Source organism: Camelus ferus, chromosome 1 (genome assembly GCF_009834535.1).
Source record: "Camelus ferus isolate YT-003-E chromosome 1, BCGSAC_Cfer_1.0, whole genome shotgun sequence".
Taxonomy (NCBI): domain Eukaryota; kingdom Metazoa; phylum Chordata; class Mammalia; order Artiodactyla; family Camelidae; genus Camelus; species Camelus ferus.
Genome location: NC_045696.1, coordinates 97,620,545 through 97,648,105, shown reverse-complemented (window position 1 = coordinate 97,648,105; position 27,561 = coordinate 97,620,545). Strand labels below are relative to the sequence as shown.

The 27,561-nt window shown below is 40.5% G+C and overlaps 1 protein-coding gene across 2 annotated transcripts in view; it reads right to left on the bottom strand.

The window, feature by feature from the left end:
• Positions 1–733: 733 nt before the first annotated feature.
• The window catches only part of WWTR1 (WW domain containing transcription regulator 1), a 124,911-nt gene continuing 98,083 nt past the window's right edge, over positions 734–27,561 (bottom strand). For both annotated transcript variants that reach the window (XM_032486528.1, XM_032486538.1), the window contains 4 exons: positions 24,610–24,812; positions 10,564–10,697; positions 9,026–9,138; positions 734–4,247 (listed from right to left, as the gene is read on the bottom strand). In XM_032486528.1, the coding sequence (XP_032342419.1) occupies positions 4,063–4,247; positions 9,026–9,138; positions 10,564–10,697; positions 24,610–24,812 (635 nt within the window). In that variant the 3' untranslated portion in view covers positions 734–4,062. The remainder of the gene's footprint in view (positions 4,248–9,025; positions 9,139–10,563; positions 10,698–24,609; positions 24,813–27,561) is intronic.

Genomic DNA, 27,561 nt, shown 5'->3' with positions numbered 1-27,561 from the left:
AAATATATTTTTTTAAAAGGTACATGAGACTTGGACTCTGGACTGTTGCTAAGTTGTTTCTACCAGAATCTCTACTTTCCATCGTTTGGCTGAACGCTTCTGCTTAAAAACACTGTCCTACTCAGGGTGCTTTCACCGTGTGCCTCTGTGGAATGGTCAAAGGTATCACCACAGCGAGCATCAAGCGACTCAGCAGAGAAAACACACCGTCACAAGCCCACACTCTGAATGAATGATGAGCTGTTTTTAGTTTTGACAAGAAGCCACAGAATACTGTTAATAACTGAGGAACAACAAGAATCCTGTAGTTCTGATGTCTCAGTCAGATATGTGAGGGTGTTGGAAGGACCAAGTGATTTAAAAAAAAGAAAAAGAATACATTTTTTAAAGTCTCAGTGAGCTACTTCAAATAAAATAGAAATCAGAATTCTGTGGATATTCAGAATATTTGTTGTTGTTGTTCTTCGAGGGGCAAGGGGTGATTGACTGATTTTAATGAAAGTGCACCCAGGACCTCGTGCATGCTTAAGTATGCGCTCTACCACTGAGCCATACCCTCCCCCTTGATATTTAAAATATTGAAGGTCAGGCATTTGAGCCAAAAATACATTTGCCTACAAAACTTACTTTCTTTCATTGTCTGCCAGGAGGGTTACATAAGCCTTTCTTCAGCACCACCCAAGCCCTCAATAAAAGGAACACACTCAAATAATAACAAGATGAAGGCTCCAAGTGGAAATTCAATTGTATTTATTTTTTCTTATACAGAATCAGAGAAGTAAAAATCAGTACCAAACTCCAGGTAAAATAGTTTGATCTGATTGATTTTTCTGCATACTTTCTGTATGCATAGAAATCTACATTAAAAATAAACACACATATGTCATATTACAAAATGTAGAAATAATTTTTTAAAAGTTAAAGTACTAACACATAAATGATGTAGTGTGTTAGGGAAACGGTCTCTGTCAATCGCCCATTTTCCCAATTAAATTAATGTACAATTTCCTTTTAACTGCTTTTATTTTTCTTAAAAGTTGCACTTTCAGAAGTTACTTTCCAATTATGTCATGAGAACACAACTTGTCATTAGCGAAACTCACGCTCCAGATTGCCTTCTTCTACAGAGAACTTTTCTCCCTTGATGGGGTCGTTAGCACCCCCAACAAACGAAAGGTTTTACTGTTTTACGTGCTCCTCCTATATTGTATAGTCGACGAAAGAAATGGCATTTCACATCCTAAATGCTATGGTGAAACACTAACAATTACTTAGATTTAACAGAATTGCAAATAGGTTTTGACAGTGTATCTACTTCAAGAAAATATGTTTTATCAGGGGAAAAAAATACCTTGAAAGAAAGATCTATGAAATTATTTTCAATTTCAATTTTTAATATGCCTTTTTCCTGGCAAAATTATTGGATGAAATGTTGAAATTTATGGATTAATTTAAGACTAAAAAGACAAGATATTCTCGCAGTTGTTTTAAAATAAGAAATATAGTATAAATAGCACCTTATCATGAATTCTGCTAGGGGTTTTAACCCTTAAAATAATAGGAAATATCCTTTAAAAGTTGTTCTTTATATTTCTAGCTTTAGTGTTCTTTAACAAAGGCGGTATTTTATGGCCTTAAAGACAACAACAAAAATTATATCTGGCTTCATTTATTAGTAAACATGTATTCTGGGTCCATATTTAATTCTGGAAAAATACTTGTTATGTTCATTAATAAATGTTCCAACTAATTTCACTAAAAAAATTTTTCTAGTGTTTTCTAATGCCACAAGCTTACTAGGAAATTTCTTCTAAAAATTGATAATACAAATCATCGATGTTTTAACTACCTAAAAAAAGAAGAGGGGTATCTGTTTCTTTTATGTTGAATAACCTGAAAATGAGTCTACAAAAATATTTTTTAAAAATACAGTAACACTGCTCAGTTTTATTAGGTCCCTTGTTTTTGGTTGTTTTTTGTTTTTGTTTTTTTTTTTTTGTTTTTTGTTTTTTGCTTTTTCTTAGAAAGAATGTACAATGCTTTTTGCAATGATTGCTAACACAAGAGAAAAAGAAATCGTGCTCCCTTCAATTTAGTAGCAACAGAAACATCTACCCCCATCCCTCTCAGAGCATTTTGAGTGAGAGAAGGAATCAGAGGAACAGAAACTATGGGTCCTTTGGGGGGAAAAAAATCACTTCATTGTGTTGGAAGCAACGGTAGGTTTATGCCTTTGTCTGTCTATATACTCAGCATCAGCGGGGACAGGGCACTAGCATCCCCGCCCCTCCTTTTCCCACATAAAGTGCACTGAAGCCGTCTTTTCTTATATAGCTGTCTTTTGGTACAAAGGTTGTAGGAGAAAACTGCTGCTTTGTTCTTTCGGGGCACCTCTCATACCTCCTGCTCGTCTTGCTCGTCTTGCACGGGGTCCTATAGCTTGTCTACTTCCATTTCACACCTAGTATCCTTTCCACTATATTCCATAACTTGACTACTTAATCTCTGACCTTGTCACTTGCCTTCTTTCCAACAAGATAAGATGTATTCTGCTCGTCTATAATCTGGTAGATCGAAAGGGATCTTTAATTAAAGACCCCCAGCAAATAAGCCCCTTGGGAATTAAAAGGTTCCTCTCAGAGACCTGCATTATGAATGTCTTTCAAAAGAAAAAAGATATTAAATTCATAGATTATAAATAATGTCAGTTCACAATATTAAACAGTTGAGGACTTCATTGGCAATGCAGGCAGAGTGCATGTCAGGTGGACCTGACGCTCTCTCTCAGTCCTTAGGAGCTAATAAAAAACGTTTTTGGTTACATAAGAGGTACTGAGTACATATTACATGCCTTTTTATACCAACTGTAGCAAACAGGGTTAGGATAATATACTTAGGAATCAACTTTACTGACTTCAGAAACATGTCTCCACCATCCACCCTCAGGGGGCGTTATTTTACACGTCAGTCAGAGATCCGCTTCATCCTTCAGTTTCATAGATAACAGCGTTTTTCAACTACTTGAAAATCTTGAAAGAAGCAAAACCAACGAGGCTTCAGAATTTAAAAAGCAACAGCTTCCTTTGTATGCTAGCAGGTTGAAAGCTACGTTGTCCCGATGTTTTCAGGACAGTTTCCAAAGCCCAAAATACAGTTGCCACTGATGCATCAAAAACATCTGGTTGCCCTTTGTCATCAGCTACAAAATGATAGCGCTTTATAAAATAGACGTCAAGTTCTAAGCTGCAACTGAAAAAAAAAAATCCAACTTGTAATTTTAAAAACTTTTGTTTAATAAATGTTCATAATTGGTGCCAAACTGGTCTCTTTCATAAGATCTTAGTGGAGGAACTGTGACTCATGCTGCTGTTCCTCTCCTGCTGGAAGGACTGGCTGTCTAGATGCTGCTGTGCAGTAAAATGATGAAGGATAAACTGCAATAGGGCTGTGTGTGCCTTTGTGAATACAGAGTAATAAGAACCATCAGAACCAGCATGGATTCAAAACTACATTGTATTCCATACAGCAGAATTTTACTATCCATACAATGATTTTTTTTAAAGCTCAAGTTAAATATTTTTTAAAGCATTTGGTACTAATGTTATCAATACAGTTTTTGAAACTGTAAATCAGGTAGAATTTTGTGTACATTTCCTGGACCGAGCCGCCTGTCAGAAGTCACTGCCTGTGGTCAGCTTTTCATGGTTTATAATCAATTGATGTAGGAATTTCAACAAACACCCATAAAGCTTAGTCATGGGGCAGCAGAGAGAAAAGCGGAGAAGCAATTCTGCATAATCAATTCTGCAGCAATGATTCTGCATAACCCATCACAGGAATGCAGGCGTGCAGAAAATGAAAATAGAATGTTTATTTATGTTTAAGTTAAGTTACTGCCAATCAAATCCAGGCAATGATTAAACTGGCCACAAGGAAAGGAGGGAGCATGCGTCATGGAGGCAGAAAGCGGCACACCTGCAGACATGCTCTGCTCCATCGCTTTTTCCAAGAGGCCCAGGAAATGCCAGGTCCTGGCTGCACCCAAGCTACAATGGTTATCGGTTACAGCCAGGTTAGAAAGGGCTCGCTTTTGTTCAGAGCAGACTCTACATCATTGAAGAGGGGGATCAGATCTTCAGATTCCAAAGTTCCGAGGTCAACATTTGTTCCTGGAAGACAGTCAAGAAAATCAGGGAAACGGGTCTGTTGAGGGTTGATGTTCATGGGAGTCTGTCCTGCGTTTTCTCCTGTAACAGAATGAAATGAAACCATTTTAATTCCTTTTTCTAAGCTCTTGAAACTGGGACAAATTCAACTGTCAACGTAATTCTCATCTTCATTTCGGCTGTTGTCTACATTCAAACAGAAGATTTTATTGCTGCAGGTCGAAAATACTTCATCTCTGTGCACAATTTCAGCTACCACATTATTGATACTGAGTTGATGATGCTCACTCGTAAGAGATACAGAGATGCCAGGTGAATCTTGAATTGTTCTGGGTTGACACTGTCTGGGACAGGTGGTCCAGGGAGATAGGAAAGGAGCAAGTGAAGGCACTGTGGATTTGACCTCCAGTCGACGCCTTCTCATGAATGGCACAAAGAACTGGTTTGTGAAAGGGTAGAAAGGCTCTGCCTGTAATAACCTTGTTACGGAGCTACAATCCAACAATTTAATTGTAAGCTTGAATTTGCCCCATCATCCCTCTTAATGCTCAAAAACAGTAGGAGTGTGGATAGACAGGAGGAGTTTCTTTTCACCATGTTATTAAAACAACTATCTCGCAGGGGAGGGTATATCTCAGTGGTAGAGTTCTTGCCCAGCATGCACAAGGTCCGAGGTTCAATCCCAGCACCTCCATTAAAAATAAATTAATTAAATTAAATTTTAAAAAAGCTACCTTCATCGACAGCTCTAGGGATCATTTTCAAAGTATTTTAGAAGGTGGGTTCTGCAGACTGCCCCCCTCACTCCATGCACACATACACCCCACGACTATATATCTTTCTTCCTCACAATGCATGAGTCACCACGCATGGGAGCATATTAAGGTTCTGAGAAGTCTTGTAGTAAGGAACTCTGTTTTATTTTGCTTAAGCCAGTATTACCTAAATCCATTTTATCATCAAATCCAATTTTGGCAGAATTTATATCCTAATCGAACTAGAGTCTGCAGGACATAATTGAGACAATGCCGTTCCAGAGTAAAGTGTCTGGGATGTGACATGAAGAATACATATTCTCTATAAATAATGTAAAGGAGAAAACGTATTGACCGTTGTGTCAGGAGACGGAGCTTCTTAACCATGTGACCTCAGACACACCTCACGTGTCTGAAATTGGGGTGATAGTACCTTCTTTACATTCTGGAGTTAAGTGCTATATAGGATCTGCCACACATATGTGGCTCTGGGCTTCATTCATACATACGCACACACACAAATACAAAAACACAACAAATTTTGTTGATTGTGCTGAGAGAAAGAAAAACCTGGGAACAACTGGTTCATTCCAATATCCTAGTCAATTACCTGAAGGGATAAAATATACCTCAAAGTCTGAGGAGCACTGATAACGATGACCAGCTTCCACCATAGAATGAATTTGAAGAAACTTGTTCAATTAGCTTTTGGGTCCTACAAGTACAATAGCCTTCTGGAGAAATGTGCATAGAAATTTCACTATTCTGAGAAAAACCTGAGAAAATTCATTTTAACCATATGCATTTTCCAAGGAGAAAAGCTGCATCTTTCTGAGTGATGAGGGAAACATAATCAAACTTGCATTTGGATGACACCAAAACTCCATGGCTTTTCTCTAACTCATAAAATGTCAATGACTCTTGGAAATGTTTTATAGGATTTTCACTGCAAAAGGCAGTAGTCTGAAAAATTAAATCAAGTTCAACATGACTTTGATGTTGTATCACTGACATTGAAAAACAACATCAATTGAGAAAAGAAAATCCAAAATAACTTTTTTCTACCCACTAGAGTGTAACAGATGAAAAGGAGGCTTAAAAAAATTATCTGCCCTGAAAAATTATCTGATCTAAAGTGCTGGATGTCTTTTCTTCATCTCCAGTTAGAATTATTCATCTCTACTCATCTCTCATTTTAACTTTTCAGTAAGTCAAGAATACACTTATTAACCAAATCAAACCTCTCTGTTGTAAAGAATTCCTCTTATCCTTTCTCCTCAGACATAGAAAGCATAAAGAGACTAAAGGTTCTTCACTAAGGTTAAAGTTTTTTAAATGTCTCTCTTTGGAGCAACTTTCCAACCTCATAGTTATCTTTTCGGTCTTTGCAGTTTTATCCATTTAAAAAATGGGACATAAAATACTTTAATAAAATAAAATTAAATAAAATTTGAGAATTTAAAAAAGTTGGACATATTATACAACATGGGGAATATAGCCCATATTTTACAATAACTATAAATGGAGTATAAACTTTGATAATTGTGAACCACTGTATTGTACATATGTAACATATATAATATTGTACAGCAACTATACTTCGATTAAAAAACTAAAGGAGGCATATTTGCATCAACAATAATAATAATTAATCAATCAACAAAAAGTGGGACAGACCAAAAAACGGGCAATTCTGAAAGGATGTGATCAACAGAGAATATTCTGAAAAGATGGGTGACTTCCAGCCTTTGCTCTTGTTATTCCCTCCACTCTCTCCTCACACCACATCCAGCTGTTGTTTCCAGGTGTGTTCTGCAAAGGGAGTGCTCAGCTGGCTTCTTCCCATTCAGCTTCTGGTTGGTGTGTGGTCAGTGGGTCTACTAGACCTTTTCTAGCCACACCTGAGCTCTGGGCAGCTTTTCCTCATCTTGTTACTAAGTAATTAATTACATTTCTCCCCTGAGAGTGTTTATCCCCACTTCCTATAAGACTTCACAGATGTGACCCTAAACTCAACGGGCCAACACTCACATAACCTGGAACCCTACTTAACATTTAACAAGTCCAACTTGTACATGACTTCAGCCTTCTTAGGAGGAGAGGAGAACTCTGTGCCAAGCGCTAGCCTCATGAACCCTCACAATTCTATGAAGTGAGCACATTACTCCCACTTTATGGGTGAGAAATCTGGAGGTTACATCACTTCCCCAAACTCACTGCCAAGAAGCAGAGAAACAAAGATTAATCATGTTGCTTGTCTGCAAAAACTATGTTCTTCTTTTGAGGACACAACTTAATTCTACATTTTGGCTTCAAAACAATCCTTATTTATCTATTCAACATCATTTAAAAAAGCCATTAAGTGTGCACCAACAGATGAATGGATAAAGATGTGATACACACACACACACACACACACATTCACAATGGAAAGTTTTTTTACTCAGCAATTAAAAAGAATGAAATTTTGCCATTGGCAGCAATGTGGATGGACTTTGGAGGGTATTATGCTAAGAAAAATAAGCCAGATAGAGAAAAACAAATACTGTCTGCTATCACTTACATGTGGAATCTATAAAAACACAACAAACTGGTGAATAAAACAAGAAAGAAGCAGACTCACAGATACTGAGCACAAACTAGTGGCTACCAGTGGGGGAGGGGTGGGGGAGTAATGGGGTAGGGGGTTTTTTACAAACGGGTTATTATGGAGATTATATAAAATCACATGTGTGAAACTTTTGAAAATTGCAAAGCAATTTAAAGAATCTTTCATTCTATAAAAATATAAAAAACTCTAAAAGTCATAGAAAAGAATCCATCTTTATTTTTTGATGTCAAGCTTAGATTTAGATAAGCTCTTGAGTCTTTTCTTATTTAAGGTTGCTTTTTAGCTTTACTGGCGTCCCAGTGTTTAAAAGGTGAAAAGCAAACAGTTATTAAACATAGGAAGGAGCCACTTCATAAGGCTGTTCCAAAGAGGGCAAAATAAATCTTACACTGAAAACGAAAGAAGGACATGGAGAAATAGAGGGAGGAAGGCAGAGAAGGAGGGAGGCGGGCAGGGAGGAAGAAGGCTGAAGTAATAAACTGAAGAATAACAAAACAAACAGTTCAAACCATTCCTGGGTGACTCCTCACAAGACAGTCTGTGCAGTTCTCTAAACATGGAGATGATGGCCCACACTGAGGGCCTGAACAGCTGCTCCAGCGCCCCGACCGAGCTGGGCTCCTGTCTGACTAGTCATTTAGACTCAGAGCACGAGGAACACCCAGGAGCAGAGTGTCACAAACACGGACACCCTGACCACAGCACTCGGGAAAGCGGTCACTGTCACCACAGGACAGCTTTCTACCAACAGTGATGAAGGGGGAGAAACTTGCATGAATAATTCCAAAGAGTGGACACGTCAGCTCTTTAAATTTAATTTTTGCTCTAGAATATCTTCTGGGAGTTTAGGACTTTGATAATTTAGTCTAGGTTTGGCCAATAAGACCACATTTGGAGGCCTCACTCCTGGAGAAAAGGAGGTAACCGGAAGCCAGATGAGGCCTGGCCTGAAGGTATGGCAGCCAGGGACTAGGTCGCATTTCACTGCTGGGGGAGGACATTGTTATCTTGTGAGGACTTGGAGCCGACAATTTTGAATCCTCTGAGTTGCTTAACTTTCCAAATACCCACCGCCGACTGCTTCCCAAATGCAGCGAATAACATGAAAAAATTTGCATCCTAGTGGCCCAGCCCTTACAACCAAAAGCTGGAAAAGCATAAATATTCTGTTGTGGAAGAATGGCAAAGCAGACAGTGGTATGTTAATGCAATAGTGAGGAAAGGGCTACAGGAACAAGTTGGGAAAAAAAAAACCAGTAAAGAAAAAAAAGCAGAAGTTAAAATCCTGTGTCCATATATAAAACTGTATTTGTGTAAACTACAGGGAAGGGTTAGGATTTATTAATAGCGTCTAGGTTCAGGTGGCTTTTCAGCTGTCATTTTACGTTGCTGTTGAGGTTAAGTGTTTCTGGTTGGCTTTCAGAACTGAGATGACTAAAGAGACGGTCTGGAAGTGCAGACCCACTGCCAGGACTCGTAGGCTCCGCTCCCACCTGTGTCCATCTCGTCCACGTTGCTGAGGAAGTCCTCTGGAGTCGTCGGCACGCTGTAGCACCCCAACCCCAGGCCGCTGTCGGTGCTCTGCTCCCTCGAATGATACGGCCCCCTGCCGAGCAAAAGATGGAAAGAAATTTCAAAATTGAAATACAGTCACGAAGACCCCAAACGAGTATAGTGCTGTCAACCTGCCTGATCTCCCAGGTAATGAAGGGAGGGTGAACTTTGCGCCTCCTTTACGTCTGGAAGTGTATAACCCTCTGTCAGTGAAATTAATAAATTGTAAGCCAATAAAACTGGCCATCATAGTAAACTGACACTGATTCCCTTTTCATCTCAAAATACTCAAAATAACAATTTGAACACTTGGTTCTACATCTAGAGAATGATACCATTTATGTAAATTAAAAAAAAACAGAAAGTGTTGAATATTGCTTCTGGATACACATGAATAGGCAATAAGAAGTACAAAAATATGCAAGATGGATACACATCAACTTCCAAACTGCCTAGGGGCTATCACTAGGGCAGCAAGAAGGGAAAGAAACGGATTTCAGTGGTGGGGATGAGTTTACATATTAATTATAAGACATTAAAAAAAATAAGATCTATGGAAATATGGCACATCTGGGTGTTGGGTACATGGTGTAAACCTTGAATTAGTCGTTACACTTCTCTGAGCATCTGAAGTATTTTAAATCAATCATCTAAACGCCTTTCTTTTGTCATATCGGTTACTGTTTGTTTTCATCTCTTTATTTTTAATAACTTTCATAATTGTATTTGCTCATTTGCCAGAAGCCACTGCAAGGGCAGAAAAGATGCAAGAAATAGAAAACTGCCCTTTATTTGGGTTTAAAAGACTATAATTACAATTGACTTGTTCTACGCACAAAGATATTTCTGGCTAAATTACCTTTTGCTTCTGCTCATACGTTTCATATTTTAAAACAACACCCTTTTGTTTTAATTAATTTTATCATAAAATAATTTTAGACTCACATAGAAGATGTAAAAAGAGTATAGACTTCGTGTGTATCCTCTACCCAGCTTTCCCGAGGACGTGGTACAGAAACATGGTACAGTGCTCAACACCAGGGATGGACAATGTGTAATACTATTAACTAAACTAAATAAGGTCTAAACTATGACCTTATTCACATTTCACCATAAACACCACCTCTTCATTGTTTCCTATTTACCATAGGACATGTTTTTATACCCCTGTTGGCTACATAAAACCACAAGATACCTGTTAACAATTACTACACAACACCATCCCATTGAAATCATCCCATTTTCAAATTATTGATTAGGGGTTTACTCCATGTCATATCACCATTTTTGAATTTGAGATTTTGTTTTTAAAAGGTAGATGACTTCTTCCTCTACTTTTCTTTTCTGCCACTTCCCTCCACACTCTCCCTCTATCCTCACCCCAACCTCCAAGCTCCCAGCATAAACAAAGACCCATTATACACGAAACCACATAGTAAAGAAAGCAAAAATAAGTGGCCTCAAAATATTGACTTACCCATTGAGGAAAGGATCTGAGCTATTATTTGTGATGGATCTCATGTCTGGGGTCATGGCGGGGGTGTTGACAGCAGCCTGAACTGTGGCCAGGGTCTCTGCTTCCATGGGCAGCTGTCTGCAGAGGGCAGCTTCCTACAGAAACAGGACAGTCACAGGGAGAAGCAAGAGTCATTTACTCATTGCCACAAGGACAGGAGCAAAGGATGCTTCGCACAAAAACTTTTCACCAAACATACAAGCACTCTATGTTTATTTCCCATAAGCCAAAATCATCAGGAAATCATTAGTGTTCTTTCTTTGAAGAAAGTCTTACAGGCATAAGTCACTTTCTCACATTCACAAAGTTAACCAGAAGCTCATGTGGTATTTGCCCTCAAAGCATTTACGTAGTGACTGTCCAACCCATCCAATTGTTTAAATACCCAAATCATATAAAGGTCTCTCAAGACACTTTCTCAGAGACAAGGCTATTTTATCCCAGGTGTTCAGACCAAATCTAAATCAATCAAAGCAACTGGTCTTCTCCAACTAGCAGGTGCATTCTGGTCTCTGCCACTTACAGGGCAGTAACACTGTGGGATTACAGAGTTCATTTCAGGCTTGCATAAAATCACATCTGGCAGTCTTATATCAATAGCCAGGACAGCAAAACAACTAGTTAAAAAGTTTCTTAGTCAATCAGTTTTTCTATTTGACTAATTATTTCCCTGACTAAAATGGCTGAAGGTTGGGGAACCACTCAGTTCCAATCCTGAATCCCACTGACGATTACCTATTTGATAGCATATGGATTTCATTAGCAAAAATTAAAACATGAACTTTCTTTTTTTTTAAGCTAGCATTACTCTGCCAAGGAGAGTCAATCCAAAAGTTTACGAATTTGACTGCAATTACTTTCTCTAGCTAGAACCTCCAGGGAGTCGCTCCCATTTTGACAAACATAACCAGACACCAAATTCCTTTCCAATTTGCTGCTGTTTCCAGAGAATAATACTTTTGTATATTTGTACTTGCGTCCAAAACCAAAGTTAGGACCTTCCCGTATTTACGCCTATCAGTTTCCCACTACCCAGGCTGAAGTCATTTGTCTCACTGTCCCTCAAACCCCAAAACCCTGGCTACCATGGCAAACAGACTATTCAGGCCATCTAAGTTACAGGGTCTGTGTTACACTTCTTCCAGTCCCAACATGCTATGATTTTATAGAGTAACTGCTGTCTAGACAAGTCTAGTGAAGTCATCGGCTATAAAAACTCTCGGTTACTAGAGTTCATTATACTGTTACTAGGAGTTACGGTAGCACGAGTCTTGTAAACCATGGGAGAGATGATTGATAAGAAACTGTATTGTTAACTTTTACTGAAATAAATCCCCTGTCCAGAAAGGGCTCCTCGTTCACTCCAGCTCATCCAGATGGCAAATAATCAAATACTTAATGAACAAATTTTATTCAGTAATCTATAAAAAGCAAACCAAAAAATGGAGATTTTTTAAAAAGGGAATTTGAGTCCATAATCCCAATCTTGGAAGTACCTTCTGAATAAATCTAGAAACACTGAGTTATTTTCTTATAATTGTTTTTATGTGATAGGCAGTGCACATTTGAAAACTTATAGTCCAAGCAAAGCTTACCGGGAGGCCTCAGACAGAAGAATAACAGGGGCTGGACCTGATGGGAGGGGCATAGAGCCACCAACCCCTCAAACATACACACACACGCAAACCAGTCTGAAAGCAGCTAGTCAATGATACAGTTTCTGGTCCTTTATAAACCGCAAATTCAAAGGTCTTTTGGACAATCACCTTCATTATCCAAAAAAATCAACTTTAATTAGAATATTCCAATTCTCCAACCATTCTGAAGATATGAGGAGGTTATCCCTAAACTGATGCCCCTTTAAACATACGAGCTGAAGAGATTCCTGCATTTCTTTATATCTGACATAATTCTTTTTAATTTTTTTGTTTATTAAAAAATTTATTTTGTGTGTGGGGAGAAGTAATTGCGTTTATTTATTTATTTTTAATGGAGCTACTGGGGATTGAACCCAGGACCTCGTGCATACTAAGCATGTGTTCTACCACTGAGCTATACACTCCCTCTAGGACATCTACTCTTCTAAATATGCTGCTAGGAGGATAAAAAAACATCTAGCCAAACACTGAAAGAATACTGGTTGAATTTGCAACTCCAGGTGGTCTGAATTTAAATATAAGAATCATTTCTGGAACTTCATTAGATTTTTAAAAAATTACATAACATATGAATTATCTGTCATCTGTAATGACATATAAAAATAAAATGTTAAATTGTAAGAAAAATATCAGAAACTAGATACAAAATCTATAGTTCTAAATTTTTATTTAAATTACTCCTGGAATATTTCAAATAGATACTGTATGCCTTTTTAAAAGAACACTTGTATGTGGCTAAGCATGTAAGCGAAATTCAGAAGCACTATTTATAATAACCAAAGCTGAAATAACCTAAACTATAATGGGGAAATGTCTCACGGTGTCATTTCACATCTCTTTCCTCTATTTTATTTTATTTTTTTAATTGAAGTATAATCAGTTACAATGTGACAATTTCTGGTGTACAGCACGATGTCCCAGTCTCATAAACACACACACACACATATTAGTTTTCATATTCTTTTTCATTAAAGGTTATTACAAGATATTGAATAGTTCCCTGCTCTATACAGAAGAAATTTGGTTTTTTGCCTATTTTTATATATAGTAGTTAATATTTGCAAATCTCGAACTCCCAAATTTATTCCTTACAACCACCCTTCCCTCGTAACCATAAGATTGTTTACTATGTCTGCGAGTCTGTTTCTGTTTTGTAGATGAATTCATTAGTGCCTTCTTTTTCTTTATTTAGATTCCTGTTCCCTCTGTTTTAAATGAAAGATAACTGTAGCTCCATTCCTCAGCATCGATGTGGTTTCCCTCCGTTCTTTGAGGACGTGACCCCCACGTCATTGCGAGGCAATGCTATGTTCAGCCTGTAGGGGGCTCACAGTATCTTTTTGACTTTCAAACAAATGAGAGAGAATACAGAAAGGGTGTTGACTATACCTGAAACTAACTTTGAAATATAAATTAGTCCAGTCTGAATTAGAAAGTTATTCGAGGGGGCAATGCTTTCTCCGAAATGATTCTAAGATTATTCTTGGGTGGCCCCAGCTCTAGACCCACCTGTTCCCTAGCCCACCTGGATGGTGGCCCACAAAGCCTGCCTGTCCACGTCTCCTCCGTTGTCTCCCTCACTCCTCCCCACTGCTCCTCCCACTTCCAGCATCTGCTCCAACTGTTTCCTCTGCTTGGAACACACTCCTAAGATCTTCCCAGATCTTCACTCCCTCACTGATGTCTGTCTCCTATAGATGCCATCTCTTTAGACATTATGTTAAATGTTCTTCATAGCAACTTATTATTTAGTGTCTTTCTCATTAGAATGTAAGGTCCATGAGGAAAGGGATCTTATTTGTCATGGTCATTCCTATATCCCCACTGTGTACAACCACACAGGTATATAGTAGGTACTTATAAATATCTGCCCAATGAAACAATGAAAAATGTTACCAGAATTCAAATGGAAAAACCATTTTAAATTATAATTAATAATAAGAGAAAAAATTAGCTAAGAACATTCATTTCTTATCTTCAACCACAAATATGAGTAAAGTAACAGTCTTCTGTCTACATCCATCTACCCAGGCTCAAACTTCATCCTAATTTAATGATCCCACTGCACTTTTTTTCCTGCTCCCGGCACGGAAGACAAGCAGGAGGTCAGAGTGATCAGAAGCAGGGATTCCAGGGCCAAAGGCTTGATCTGAACCTTGGCCATCCCCTAGCTGGCTACTTAACCTCTCTGTTCCTCGTCTATAAGGTGGGAATAATAAGCGTCTCCCCAACAGGGCGGCTGCAGTGATAATATGAGGTAATACGTATATGATGCTGAGAACGGTGCTGGCACAGAGATCTTTTAATAAATGCCAACTAAGTATTATGATTATTATCATCTCATGTATTCCAATCCCAGGAAACAAAAGCAAAAACAAAAATAAACAACCAGTCTTAAAAGTCACCCTATCACGTGGACCTGATCCGCTTTGAGTAGTCTGACACTTCTTCCTGGTCAGCCTTCACCTTGGAAGGATTAAACCTAAGGTGAAATCCACCATGAATCAGCAAAGCTAAGAAAAAAAAATTTTTTTAAATCAAGGAGAGATCTGTAAACCTTTTTGTATAACATAAAATTAATTTTTAATATAAATGGATAATGGTGAAGTTTCATTTCACACAATTGTTTTTATAATATAACAGTCCCGTATTTAGGGTTTTTTTTAAAGTCTAGCCTTTTTGAATGAAAATATTTTCCTATTTCTGTTCATAAATTGGAGAAGAAAAGTGGTATGAAATTCAAGGTTTGGAAATAAAAGGACTAACCTCGCTCACATGTCCCCATCCAAACAGTGGAGGATTTTAATTTTTTTTTTAAAAAAAGCAAAATTGAGGTGTAAAATTAAGCCTCAGACTCAGTATGATTTTGGCTGCTACATGACATCTGCCCTTGCAGGGCAGAAATAAAGGCAAACACCTGACTTTAGTTTGACCAAGATGCAGCAGTCAGGACTGATGGAACTAAGACAGCTGAAGCAAAGACAGAAGATGGGGGCACTGGACTAAGTAAACTGACATGGAAACGGGGACAGCTGAACAAGGCTGGTGGAAGACATGACTCAGGCCTCCAACTCTGAGCTGGCGGCGCAGCTGCCCTAACCCTGTGCTCCCTCCCCGCCCCCCCCCCCCCCCCCCCCCCCCCCCCCCCCCCGCAGCCCTCGTCCAGCAGGATAATGAATGCTAAGCTGGAGGCACACCGAGCTCCTTGGTCTCTCACTCCCACCTCTGCTCCAGGTCAGCAAATCTGTTCACAGACGCCTTCCTCGTGTCCCTTCCCCCGCCCCCACCCTGTCCTCCCAAACAAGTTACCTCTTCATCAAGCCGAATCTCCCCCCCACCTCAGAAGTTCTGTTACACCACCTCTTCCAGAATGCCTTCCCTGACAACTATAACCACAGCAAACCACTACCTTCTCCTCCCCCAGCCCTGAAGTCCAAAATAAACGTGTCCAGCTGGGGTCTGAAACTCCACGTCTCACAGTACACTCCTCATCTGGCCCCAAAGCAGCTCTTCCTGCTAACCTCAAGCTTTCTCCTAACACCATCACCAGTCCTCCCAACTCCAAATCTGAGTCAACTGTCTCCCTCAGCTTCCCCAACAATTCATTCATTTGCACCTGTATTTATTTTTTTAAATACTATGGAGGCTACCAGGTGCCAGGTGTGGTTCTCGGCAGCAGGGATACAGCAATGAACAGCACAGACAGTACCCTGCCTCAGCGAGGATTCCAGAGGGGGAGACAGACTGTAACAAAAAACGATGGAGAAAGGCCAAGCCTTGTGTGGCCCATCTCTCTGATCTCTACATTCTCCAAGACTCTTTCCCAACTCAAATAGTCAGCACTGCTTCTCTAGATCTTCCAACTGACCCGCCTGACTCCAGTCAATCTCCAAGTGCAAGGCTGCACCCCAGATCTCTGTTCTACACTTTGTCATAATCTTTACAAAAAGTGACCAGTGGAGAAGCATCAGGATGGGGAGAGGCCAGGATGTCATGTCCAACAAAGAAGCAAGGGAACTGTTTAAAAGAGACGTGAGGGGCACACCGTGGCTCTCAAACTATTAATGGACTGTCATATGGAAGAAGGAAGATTCCTTCTATCCCAGACTGGAGGCAGATATGATGGAAGACTTTGTAGTTAGTAGCCCGTTCAGTGGTAGAACGGGGTGCATCTCAAATCTCTGGGCTACTGGCCTCTGGAATTTTCAAGGAGTTGTTGAGGCTTAAATGCGCCTGGACATGGCTAGGGGTTGGCACAGGATAAAAAGTGTTCTTGGAATCAGAATGATGGAAGCTCAAATCCCAGCTCAGCGACTCCCTAGCTGTAACATCTTGGACTAAATTGTTAACCTTTCTTGACAGTTGTGTTCATCATCTGAAAAAAAAAATGGCTTCTAAGATTCATCTTGCTGAGCTGTTACACATAGATTAAAAAGCATATTTATTAAGAACCTGGCACAATGAGGCAGTCAGGACAATGAGCCACTCAATAATAGTGTTAAATGTTTTAGGAGGCATAGATATTAGCTAATTCTTGAATATCTCTGACTACCTGTACAGCACTGTCCTAAATGCTTTAACATACTATTCGTTTCATCCTCATCATCCTCATGACAATCCAAATGTCCCCACTTTATAGATGAGGACACTGAGGCACAGAGAGGTTAGGCAACTTTCCCAGGACCTGGCCCCAGAATGTTCTCACAGCCACCACACAGTGGCAGAGAGAGGAAAGCCAAGGGTTGAGGTTGGTCAAATTTCCGGCCTTTTCACCCACTGACTGTGGGACTTGGGCAAGATATTTCATTTCTCTGAGCTTGTTTTCCCAGCTGTAAAATGGAAATACCAACTCCCTCTCCTTCAGGCAAGTTAGAGGAGTTAATGAAACAGCCCGTTTAACTGTCCTGATCCCACGTTCCCTCTCAAAATCGGGAAAGAGATTGAACGGGACGTATTCTCTGATCCTTTTCAATGTATATGGGTGGAGCTAGTGTCCTGGGAACTCGCAAGCACATCCAGCCAAGTTATAAGTTCAGATTTTAAAGGCCAGTTGCAGAAAGATCAGGAAATCTGCCCCTGGTAACCCTACCCCAACACTCCTCCACCACAACTTTTTTTTTCTATATATCCAAGCTGGGGGCGGAAAGACTGTTGCAAAATAAAGCCCTGAGAATCTCTTTCAGAGTTTGTGGTCTTCCAACTAGCTCCCCGGAACGAGTAATTATATGTGGGTTAAAAAGCGCCCTCTCCTAGGGGATGGGGAGGGGTGGTGTGTAAAATAGCTGGAGGGGCGAGGGCTGTGAAAGATAAATGCTGATTTGTAAGCGGAAGGTGTCCCTGGACTCGAACTTCAAACCCCCTTTCCTTCCAGCTCCCCACTGGCCTGCAGCCTGCCTGTGGAATAAATCAACAGAGGAGGTGAGAAAGTAAACAGCACTTGAAAGTATCCTGCCGCCCTGTCTGTCCTGGGCTGGGGGAGTGCCTCCCGCCAGCCACTCTGACCCTCTGGGAATGTACGTCAAGGAGGAACGAATGACAATAACCTCTTCTGAGGGTGCTCTGCTTGATTTAAGTGTGTGTGGCCAGGGATTCTACAAAAATGGAAGACTAGATTGTTTTAATTATAAAGGGTGGGGTGAGTAGAAACAAATGAAAAAAATAAAGACAATATTTTGAAATCCTAACATTAAAATAGTTATTCTGGTGCAGAGAAGTTGCTCCCTCTGCCAAAACCCCGAGGGACTTCAGAAGCAGGATGCGGAATTATTTACCTTCTTTATAGGAAAAACAAAATATTCTAATGTAAATTTCTTAAGTCTGTGCCAAGGGATTCTAGAAATTCACTGTCACATTTCCTGGTGCCTTCCTCTTGGAAATACCGCATCACACAGGCTCAGCTGCCAGACTGGCACTACAGTCCAAACTCTGACACTTTGGGGAAGACATCTGTTGAGTCCATAATTATTATTCATGGTCTGTTTGATGCTCTTTTTAATTCAGGATGCATATAACAATCTTGTGTTATTCCAAAATTTATGTAATCCTTTAAAATCATATTAAGGAAAATATTATAGTTTAGATACTCTTCTCTTCATTTAAGAAAATGTGTCCAATTTATAACATCTTTCAAAAGGGTCCTTTTAGAGGGTGGAGGTATAACTCAGTGGTAGAGTATGTGGTTAGCATGAGCAAGGTCCTGGGTTCAATCTCCAGTACCTCCATTAAAAAAAATTTTTTTTTAAGTTTTAAAAAGATCGTTTTAAAGAGACTTGAGTTGGCTTTTTTTTTTTTTTTTTTTTTAAGAAAATGGCTTATCTCTGGAACTTGTAGGCAAATAAAATGCTTACAGCAGTTAGAATGAGAGCCCCATGAGGGTAGGGACCAAGCCTGTTTGTTCACTGCTGTGTATTTAGTGCTGGGAGCATACTGAACAAATGAAATGAATGAAAGTAACTAGTCAGGCTGCTCCAGAGGGAGTCACATCCTGGGTGGACAACACGACCTGTGATGTTTCCGGTCAGCCCGAAACCTAATTCTCTGAAATGCTTTTCCAAAAGTAAATTATAGCCCCATGTGCTGAAGGAAAGACTTATGAAACAGCCACTATTTATGCTGTGATATGACACTTTTTAACCTCTCTAAATAGCTATTCTTCACTTGACAAGAAACAGACCTCAGAGCCTCCCTGGACCAGCGCTGCCCACAGCCAGGCGTGTCCCTCCCCAGGGCCCTCGCTCAGGAATGGCTGTGAGAGGCCGGCCAGCTGGCCAGCCAGACCCGGCAGTGGCCGTCAAGCCTAACAGAGCTCTGTGAGGCCTGCCAAAAGAATCCCGGGGCCTCCCGCCCAAACCCTCTCCCCTGTCCCTGTTGCCCCGGCAACCAGAGGCCAGGCTTAGTCAGCATTTTTGTTTGACAAGTTGCTTTCTCTTGTCCACCGAGCCCCAATTAAAGGAAGGATGGGGCTAAAAGCGGTGCTGAGTTTGCCTGGGAATAATCATGATTTCTCAACAATGCAGAGAAAACGCAGGCTTGTCCACTTAAAACACCCAGGCTCTGGGGGCTGACAAAAAATCCTTGAGGTTAAAATCTTTCTTTGGGCAGAACGTACCCCACCCCCAGCTTTATATTTAAATGAATAATACAGTGAAATACTCTCCTCAGATAAAGCCAAGAGTCTGTTTTCCTGTCAAAGAATTGACCTTTCCAATGGGTAAATAGGGACTGAGAAGCCTTAACCAGTTACTAAAATTTTCCATTTCATTGGGTAAAGCTGTAAACATGCCCTTTATGATACTGAGCAAATATTGTGCTGATTTTTAAGCTGTAACAGCAGAATATTCTATAATCCTGTGGGCATGTGTGGCTCATGGTATTTTAAAGTATGTGCCCAGCCGTGTAATGGAAAGGACTCCAGGCAGCTTAGAAGCGATACATCCAAACTCACAGCACAACTTTCACGGCTGATGCAGAGTAAATAAATGGCTTCTCAATGTATTAAAAAAGAGAGAGAGATAACAAACAGTAGTATAATATACTACCAACTTTGGTTTAAAAAAAAAAACAAAATACACACAGATGCATACAAAGACTGGAAAGAAATCACCAACATTTTCACAGCTGCTCTCTTTAGGTAAGATGAGTGATGATTACGTCCTTTTGCATTTTTTGATTATTTTAAACATTTTCTATGATGAATGTGTGTGATAATTTTATTATTTTTACTTACCTACAGTCAAATTCACTCTTTGTGAAATTGTACAGTTCTGAGTTTTGGCAAATACAAAATGCATTTGTGAAACAGCCACCCCAATCAAGACTCAAAATTGTGCCATTGCCCCCTAAAATTCCCTGGTGCCCCCCTTTGTAGGCAGTCCCACCCCCACTCATCTGTTCTCTGTCTCTATAGTTTTGCCTTTTCCAGAAGGGCATACAAATGGAATCATACATTATGAAGTCTTTTTGAGTCTGGATTCTCTCAGTTAGCAAAATGCTTTCTTTTATCTCAAGCAGAAAAAATAAATGAATAAATTATATTTTTAAAAGTTAAGAGAGGTGGCTATAGTTCAATGGTAGAGCATATGCTTAGCACCTATGAGGTTCAATCCCCAGCACCTCCATTAAGAAAAATAAAAATAAATTTAAAAAAATAATACTATCTATAAAAAAAGTTAAGAACTTTTCTGCTTTAACTTTACAAACTGAATTCTAATTTTTTTTTCTTTAACATGAAGATGCCAGGAAGGAGGTTTTCAGCTGTGACCTGCTTTCTTTTCTACGGTCAGTATTCCTTAGATAAACCTGAAACTGCTTCACAGTCTTTTGGGAAGTTTAGCAAAAATTAAACTCTCATTATCAGGGACAGTGGAAAATGTCTTTCACGACAATGTGCTCCCCAGAACGCCTGTGGTAGCTGTTGAAAGCAGGCAAAGCGCCACTTTCCTAACAAGGCTACGTGCTGCAGGCCTGGCTGGGATCCCCTTGCTCGGGGCACCCCTGCCCTTGGAGCACCGGCCACATCTGAGGTAGTACGGCAATTATCGGCTACAAGTAGTTCAACTCTGTTGCTACAGCAGCTGATGGTCAACTGTAGCAACCATTTTTAACCAAACTCTCCTACTTCAGAGGAGATACCAAACCTCACTGGCCCTTTGTTTCTGATTCTCTACCTTTTCAACAGCTTGTTGGCCTCAGGGGCCACTGGAAAGTAGGAAGCACCTGATGCTCATTTGCATAGAACTCTGGGCTCGGGTGCATCTGGTCTCCACTCCAGAGATGGCAGCTGCTGGGACACGATGAAGTCAGGAATGGTTTGAATTTATCCTTCTGACCACTAATTTGGACTCAGTTTAATTATTTTTGTCCCCTCTGCTAACGTGTAAGTTATCTGAAAGCAGCCATGCCCCAGTTTTCTTTTTATTACTTCCCACGACATAAATATTTGGTACAGAAACAAATGAGGAGATAAAGGAAGGAATGAAAAAAAATAATTTTGCATCGTAAAATAATGGAAGTTCCCTTCAGATCTGTAATCAGACCTTCCTCAAGTCCGTTTTGTTAACATCTGAGTTAATGAGTTAACATCTGAGCCCTTGGCATCGTGAGGCAGATGTCAGATCGTGCAACAAGGACTGAGGAGTTGTTTTCTCCACAGCACGACATCCAGCATCATCAGACCACATGCCCAGAGGAATAACGGCATGGATGCAGAAAGGAGGAGGAGGAGAAATAAAACCAAATACTTACATAGCGTATAACTTATAAGGAGCTTTCACATTTACCACATATCTAAGAGTGATAAAAGTATCCAGAGTGGTGACGATTTCCCAAGAATTAGGGAATAAATTCATCTACCTGTTAAATTTTACCAACCTCCCTTCCTGCTACAGAGATGGAGCATAGGAAGGGGCCTCTCTCCCAGAAGTTCTCCCTTGAGAGGGAGGTCAGGGCAGGGACTCTGAGAGGACAGGCTGCACAGTTGGGGCCCTCCTGCAAACTAGAGGAAGGCCAGGGTGATGGCAAATTGTCCAGAGAGCAAAGGATATTCAGGCAGTGGCTGGCCATCCGGAACAGGGAGCAGGACAGAAAGAACAAATGGGATGGAGAGTCTTCAGACCTCATCAGAGCCACCATGGCCTCCATCCCTACACATTCATTCCTACCAGGTGCTGAAAGGTGAGCCAAATACCAGGTTTACTTCCAGTCCATTTCCCTACCCCTTCCCTGGCTTAAGTGCAAATCTTGAGGCTTAAGTGCAAATCACTAAAAGAAAGAAGTTTAAAAAAAAAACCAAAAGAAGAAAAAACACTAAGGTGACACACATAATCCACACCTGAACAATTAGACATCTTGGCAAATGCCCCAGAACACTGTCATCAAACACTCCAACCCCACTTATTGTACGGCCCTAAAAAACATCTCTGACCCTGAGCAGCAAGCTGCTTCTGGAAGAGGGGGGAGGGGAAGGGGAGGCTCTTCCATGATTAAAAGAAAGTCTCTTCAGACAAAGGTACTCCTGTACCTTTCCTGTACTCTGTAATAAAAATTAAAAGACATTAGAGCCATTCATCCCATCTCCTTCTCCTCCTCTAACTACACATGAACACACACACACACACACACACACACACACACACACACAGTCAAAGCTGAGCTGTGTGAGCCCCTGTGAACAAACCTGAGCAACATTTCTCCTCAAGATTCTATACAGTGGAATTGATGCTATGATGCAGCAAAATGCTCCAAGTTCCACAGCCGCTAGGGATTGGCATTTATGGAACTTGGTTGGTATTTCTGTAATATGAACCATCAATACTAATATTCTGGTTCAAAGGCACCTACGGTCAGAATAAAGGAAACAATTTGGGGCCCTTTTCTCCACCCCTTTTCAGAAATACTTTCTGTGGGAAAGAAGGAGGTGGGGCAGGAGAAAGAGAAACACAGAAAGAGGCAGAACTGAGAAACAAGTCATTTTTTTGCAGAATAGTTATAGCTGTGTGGAAAAAAAACTCATTTACGTTCATTTAGATATAAAACTAAGAGAAAACTTATAAATGCTACTGTAATACTGTCTAATTTACTCTATATTATAAGATAGATAAATTTTTCCAAACAGAATTATTATCCAAAGACAGAAAACAAAAATACAATTACTTCCTGCTAAGAAACAGGATACCATATATCTAAAAACAGTATAAACAGCTGTTACCCTGAAATAACCATGAAAGTTCAGACATAAATCCTTAGGGTAAAAAGCACAACAATGGTTGTATTACAAAGTTGTATTCCTCAAATTTAGAGGATAGTTCAACAGAACAACAAAGCACAGTTTACACTCATTTCCTTCATTTTCAAAGACTATGTCTAAGGAATTCTTTTAATTCATCGTGTTTTTTAACTTCACATGTATAGATACTTTGTATCTCAGAATTTATTTGATGAAAAATACATTATTTACCCATGGCACTCAATGCGTATTTTTGAAAGTGTCAGACATAACTAAAAGAAAAAACAGTGTTTATCCTAATTCCCCCAGCCCCCTGCAAGAAAGCGTTAAGTACTTATTTCCTTAAACTAGCAAAAGGAAGCTACCCATGTATCCTGCTTCAGTGTGAGTTACAAAGCAAAGTCTGAAGAATTAGAACAATAAACTGAAGGCTTCCTCCCCAAAAATGTAGCCAGCAAAATTAATGAGACCTGAAAACATGTGCTACGTTGGTATAGCAACACAGAAGAGAATTCTGCTCTTGCAAAGACCAAACCTTTGAAGCAAGGAGAAAATTGTGGGTTCCTTCAGGGATTCTCTTTGATTCAATTTTTGAAAATGTGGCCTGGAGCCTGACCCACAGAGGACACACATTCTGTTGACTGACTGATGGAATGAATAAATGAATGAGTGGAACATGGCACCAAGGTGCCTGACCAAAGCCAGGCCGTTTTGCAGACCACTTTAACAGAGTCCATTTGCAGAAGATTTTCCTTTCTCATTCTCCTCCAGTTTTCTCTAACTTTTTTCATGTTCCATGGCGGATCAAGGATGGCTGCAGATCCTTAGTCATTTCTTCCCTGGAACATCCCCTCTGCTATCTGCTCTACGGGGGGTGGGGGATGGGGGCAAGCAGTGGTATGGGGGTGGCTCTGTGACAAAGAACACAGAAGAAGTGACTCTGTGGCAGTTTCCAGAGCCAGGCCCTAAGACACTGACAGCTTCCAATTCCTGTCCCTTAGAGTATTCTCGTGGGGAGACCCCAGCTGCTATGCAGTCCGTCCCACTGAGCTGAGATTGCCATGCTAGAGCTGCCGTGGACAAATGCTCCAGGTTTCAGTCCCAGCCAAGCCCAGTCTTCTAGAAATCCTTGTCATGGTGCCACACACTTGAGTAAACACATCTTGGAGCCTCTGGGCCAGCCCACCCACCAGCTGAACACCACTAAGTGACCTCAGTCAATACCACATACAGCAGAAGAACAGTCCAGCTGAGCCCTGCCTCAATTCCTGACGGCAAAACTGCATGCTATGATCAAATGACTGTTGTTTTAAGTCACCAAGGTCTGGGGTAATGTATTACAAAGTAATAAATAATTGTAATGTATTCTTCCTCTCCTCCTAATGACGAGCAGAGACAGCCAAAGGCAGCCATGCTGACACAGCTAGGCCTTGTACTCATGAGTCTGGCTCTCAACACAGAAGCAGATGCTAAAAGAAACTAGATCCTGCTCGTGAAGTGTGGGACAGGACTTTGGGCCTTTAGTGCTTCTAGACAAAGATTTACTCTGATGGCAAGTAGCTACCTACCCACTAGCCTTGCACCGAAGGCCACGAAGCCGCCACCAGATACCACTGAAGGCCATACCTGCCTCATGAGCTCCTCTTGGCGCATTCGAATCCTCTCTCTCTCCATCTGGATCCTCTGAAGTCGAAGTTTCTGCTGCTGCTGCTGCTGGGTGGTCAGTGCGTTGGGCAGACTCATGAGCCCGGCTGGTGGGTTCTGAGCAGGGTGGTTCTGCTGGCTCAGGGAACTGGGTGCCATCTGCTGCTGGTGCTGGTGATTCATCACTGCGGGAGGGAAGAAAACGGGGAGATTACGGACCAGGGACCACGGCACCTTATCAAAAAGAGATCGTCAGAATGCTCTGTGCTTTAGAGTATAGATTCCTGAGATTCCTTCTCAAGTACTTTCCTGTTAATCATTACTGTTTAAGTAATTATTACCTTAATTCAATTCATGCCGATCTTGACTCATCCAGTCTCAGCTTTTACACCTTGTTAAAAATTTTATTTCACACCTTCCCTGTGTCTAGAGTACATGTTGAACCTTTCATAGAACATAGTGGTCAAAAGTAAATTCCACAACATAAGAGATCATATCACCAGGACATCTGAGTGTATGTGTAATTCTTCAGACAACTTGGATGTTTATGGCAGAGCCAAAGAGGGCAGGTGATCATTGGTAAGTGGTGGGTATAAAATAACACCTAGGATGGACGAGTGAATTGAGACAACACATAAAACACAGCACTTAGATCAGGGACGTACACAAAAGCAGGACCCCATCAAAGCTGTGTTAAAAAAGGGTGCCCCCAAGAATTTATTTATAGTGATATGTGAGTAAATAGACAATCATTTAGTGAGAGTAATTACTGAGAAAGAAATTATATTAAATGCTAACCATATTTGTAATTGGATAAAGCCACTAGAAGCATTTTAAACTTTTTATGGATATTCTATATTTCTGAATTTCCCAACATTTAAAATTTTAGCATGCAGTCGTACCTCACTTTAGAAAAAAAAGTTTAAATCCTTTAATGTAGTTTATAATTGACATTTCCACAAAATATGCATCTTAAAAAGTGCTGGTTTTTCTCAAAACAGTTTACCAGTTAAACTTGCTTAACTTCTCGCTGGGTATTATCTTATAATACAGAAAACCATGATTTATCAGTCTATTGGCTCTTAGCTTAAGGCCCAGGGCAACAATGTGTAATTTTATACACTTACTTCATTTCTGAGCAAGAAACTCTCAATTTTTGCCATGTTTGGTATCACTACCTTTAAAAGGTAAAATTATTAGCATATTTTACTTAAAGTTCAAAGTTAAATACTTTAGATCTTCAGTTTGTTATGGACATTATGTGGAAACATGTTATAACTAAATTTTCTTAAACAAATTATTTTTTTATTGTTGTTGGGGGTAGAGGGCATTAGGTCTATTGATTTATTTATTATTAGGTTTTGTTTTGTTTTGTTTAATGGAGGCACTGGAGATTGAACCCAGGACGTCGTGCACGCTAAGCATGTGCTCTACCACTGAGCTGTACCCTCCCCCCCAAAAAATTTTAAAGTAGCCTAATCAACTATGAATTAAGTGAATGTGTAGAACCCCCCCCCCCAACACACACACACACTCAAAAGACAGTACCAACATGGAAGATTTTCTGTAGAAGAATTGGTTTCCTTAAGGAAGAATTAATTCCATGACAGGAGCATGCTCTGGATGGGAGTAGAGGTGGGGTAAAAATATTCCTTTTTAGAATGTATTTATAACTCCCTCAAATCTTTATTGCCTCCCCACTGTGTGCCAGGCACTGGGCCTGTAGTTGGATAAATAGCTCCTGCCCTCATAGGAACCAACAGGCTTTCAGAAGGAAGGTGTGAAGGAATGAGTGGGTTTCTTCACTTGGCTGTGGAACACGAGAATGTCAGGCTTTGTCAGGATTCTTGGAGAGTTTTTATCATGTGAAGCCCAGGGAGGTGAGGTTAGAAACATAGTGGAACCAGGGCCAAAGCTGAAGCACCTGGCAGGCCGCCCACCTGTCCTTTGAACTGTCCTTGGCCGCCCTCTGCCCCGCCTGACCCTGAAAGACAGGTACATTTGCAGAAGCTGAGAGCAGCCCTCTCTGCACAGTTAGCCTTCGGTCAAGCACAAGGAATTGCCACTCGAACAGCCGGCCCTCAAAACAGGGCCCTGGCCCAACGGTTGCACAGGAGACAATCAGGAAGGGTGCAAGGAGGGTTTAGACAGGTTGACAACTCAGCTCAATAACAGGCTAGTCAAGGAGAAAGTAAGATCCTGGAGTTTTCTGTCCAGTTTGGGCTTCCCTTCCTGAGTCAGGCCCACCTCTAAGAACTCTCATCTCCCAGCATCAGCCCTGGCGCTCGGGGCAGCTCAGTAAAGGAATGAAACCAGCTGGGCATTCCTTATGTTCTCAGTTTGAGAGAAGGAAAAAAGCAGTCATGACGGATGCCAAAATAATAACGTAAGTATTTCATTTCCACAGCTTGTTAGAGCATAATTACAAGCTCTGCTGAAGGCCTGGGTGGGAGGTCAGGGACTGCGCACACGCTGTGTCACATGGAAAAAGTTCTCTTAAATACAGATCCAAGTAAGACAAAGTCCAGATATCCAGGAGGGTTTAGTTCAGAAGACCTCTTTCAGGCCACGAGAAGGAAGCTTAGATGGATGAATCGTGATTATTTCCAGACACAGTTGTTTCCGAACCTTCTGAAAAGTATGCTCCTATTTTTCTGATGTAACTACTATAGACTAAACCAAACCAAACCAAACCCAACAACCACCACCACCACCAACAAACCCAGTTGTATCCATGAGACAAATGTGTAAATTGAGTATTTCCAATACCAGAAATCCCCAGGTTACGAAAAAGAGACTTGGATGTTGATTATTTCTGTTAACATTTCAGAGGTTATTAACTCTGTTAATTTTTATAACTCAGATACTTTGAAAAGTATTAAAATTGACTCAGGTCTGGAACTTACTGACATGAAAAATTAATTGGATGGGGAC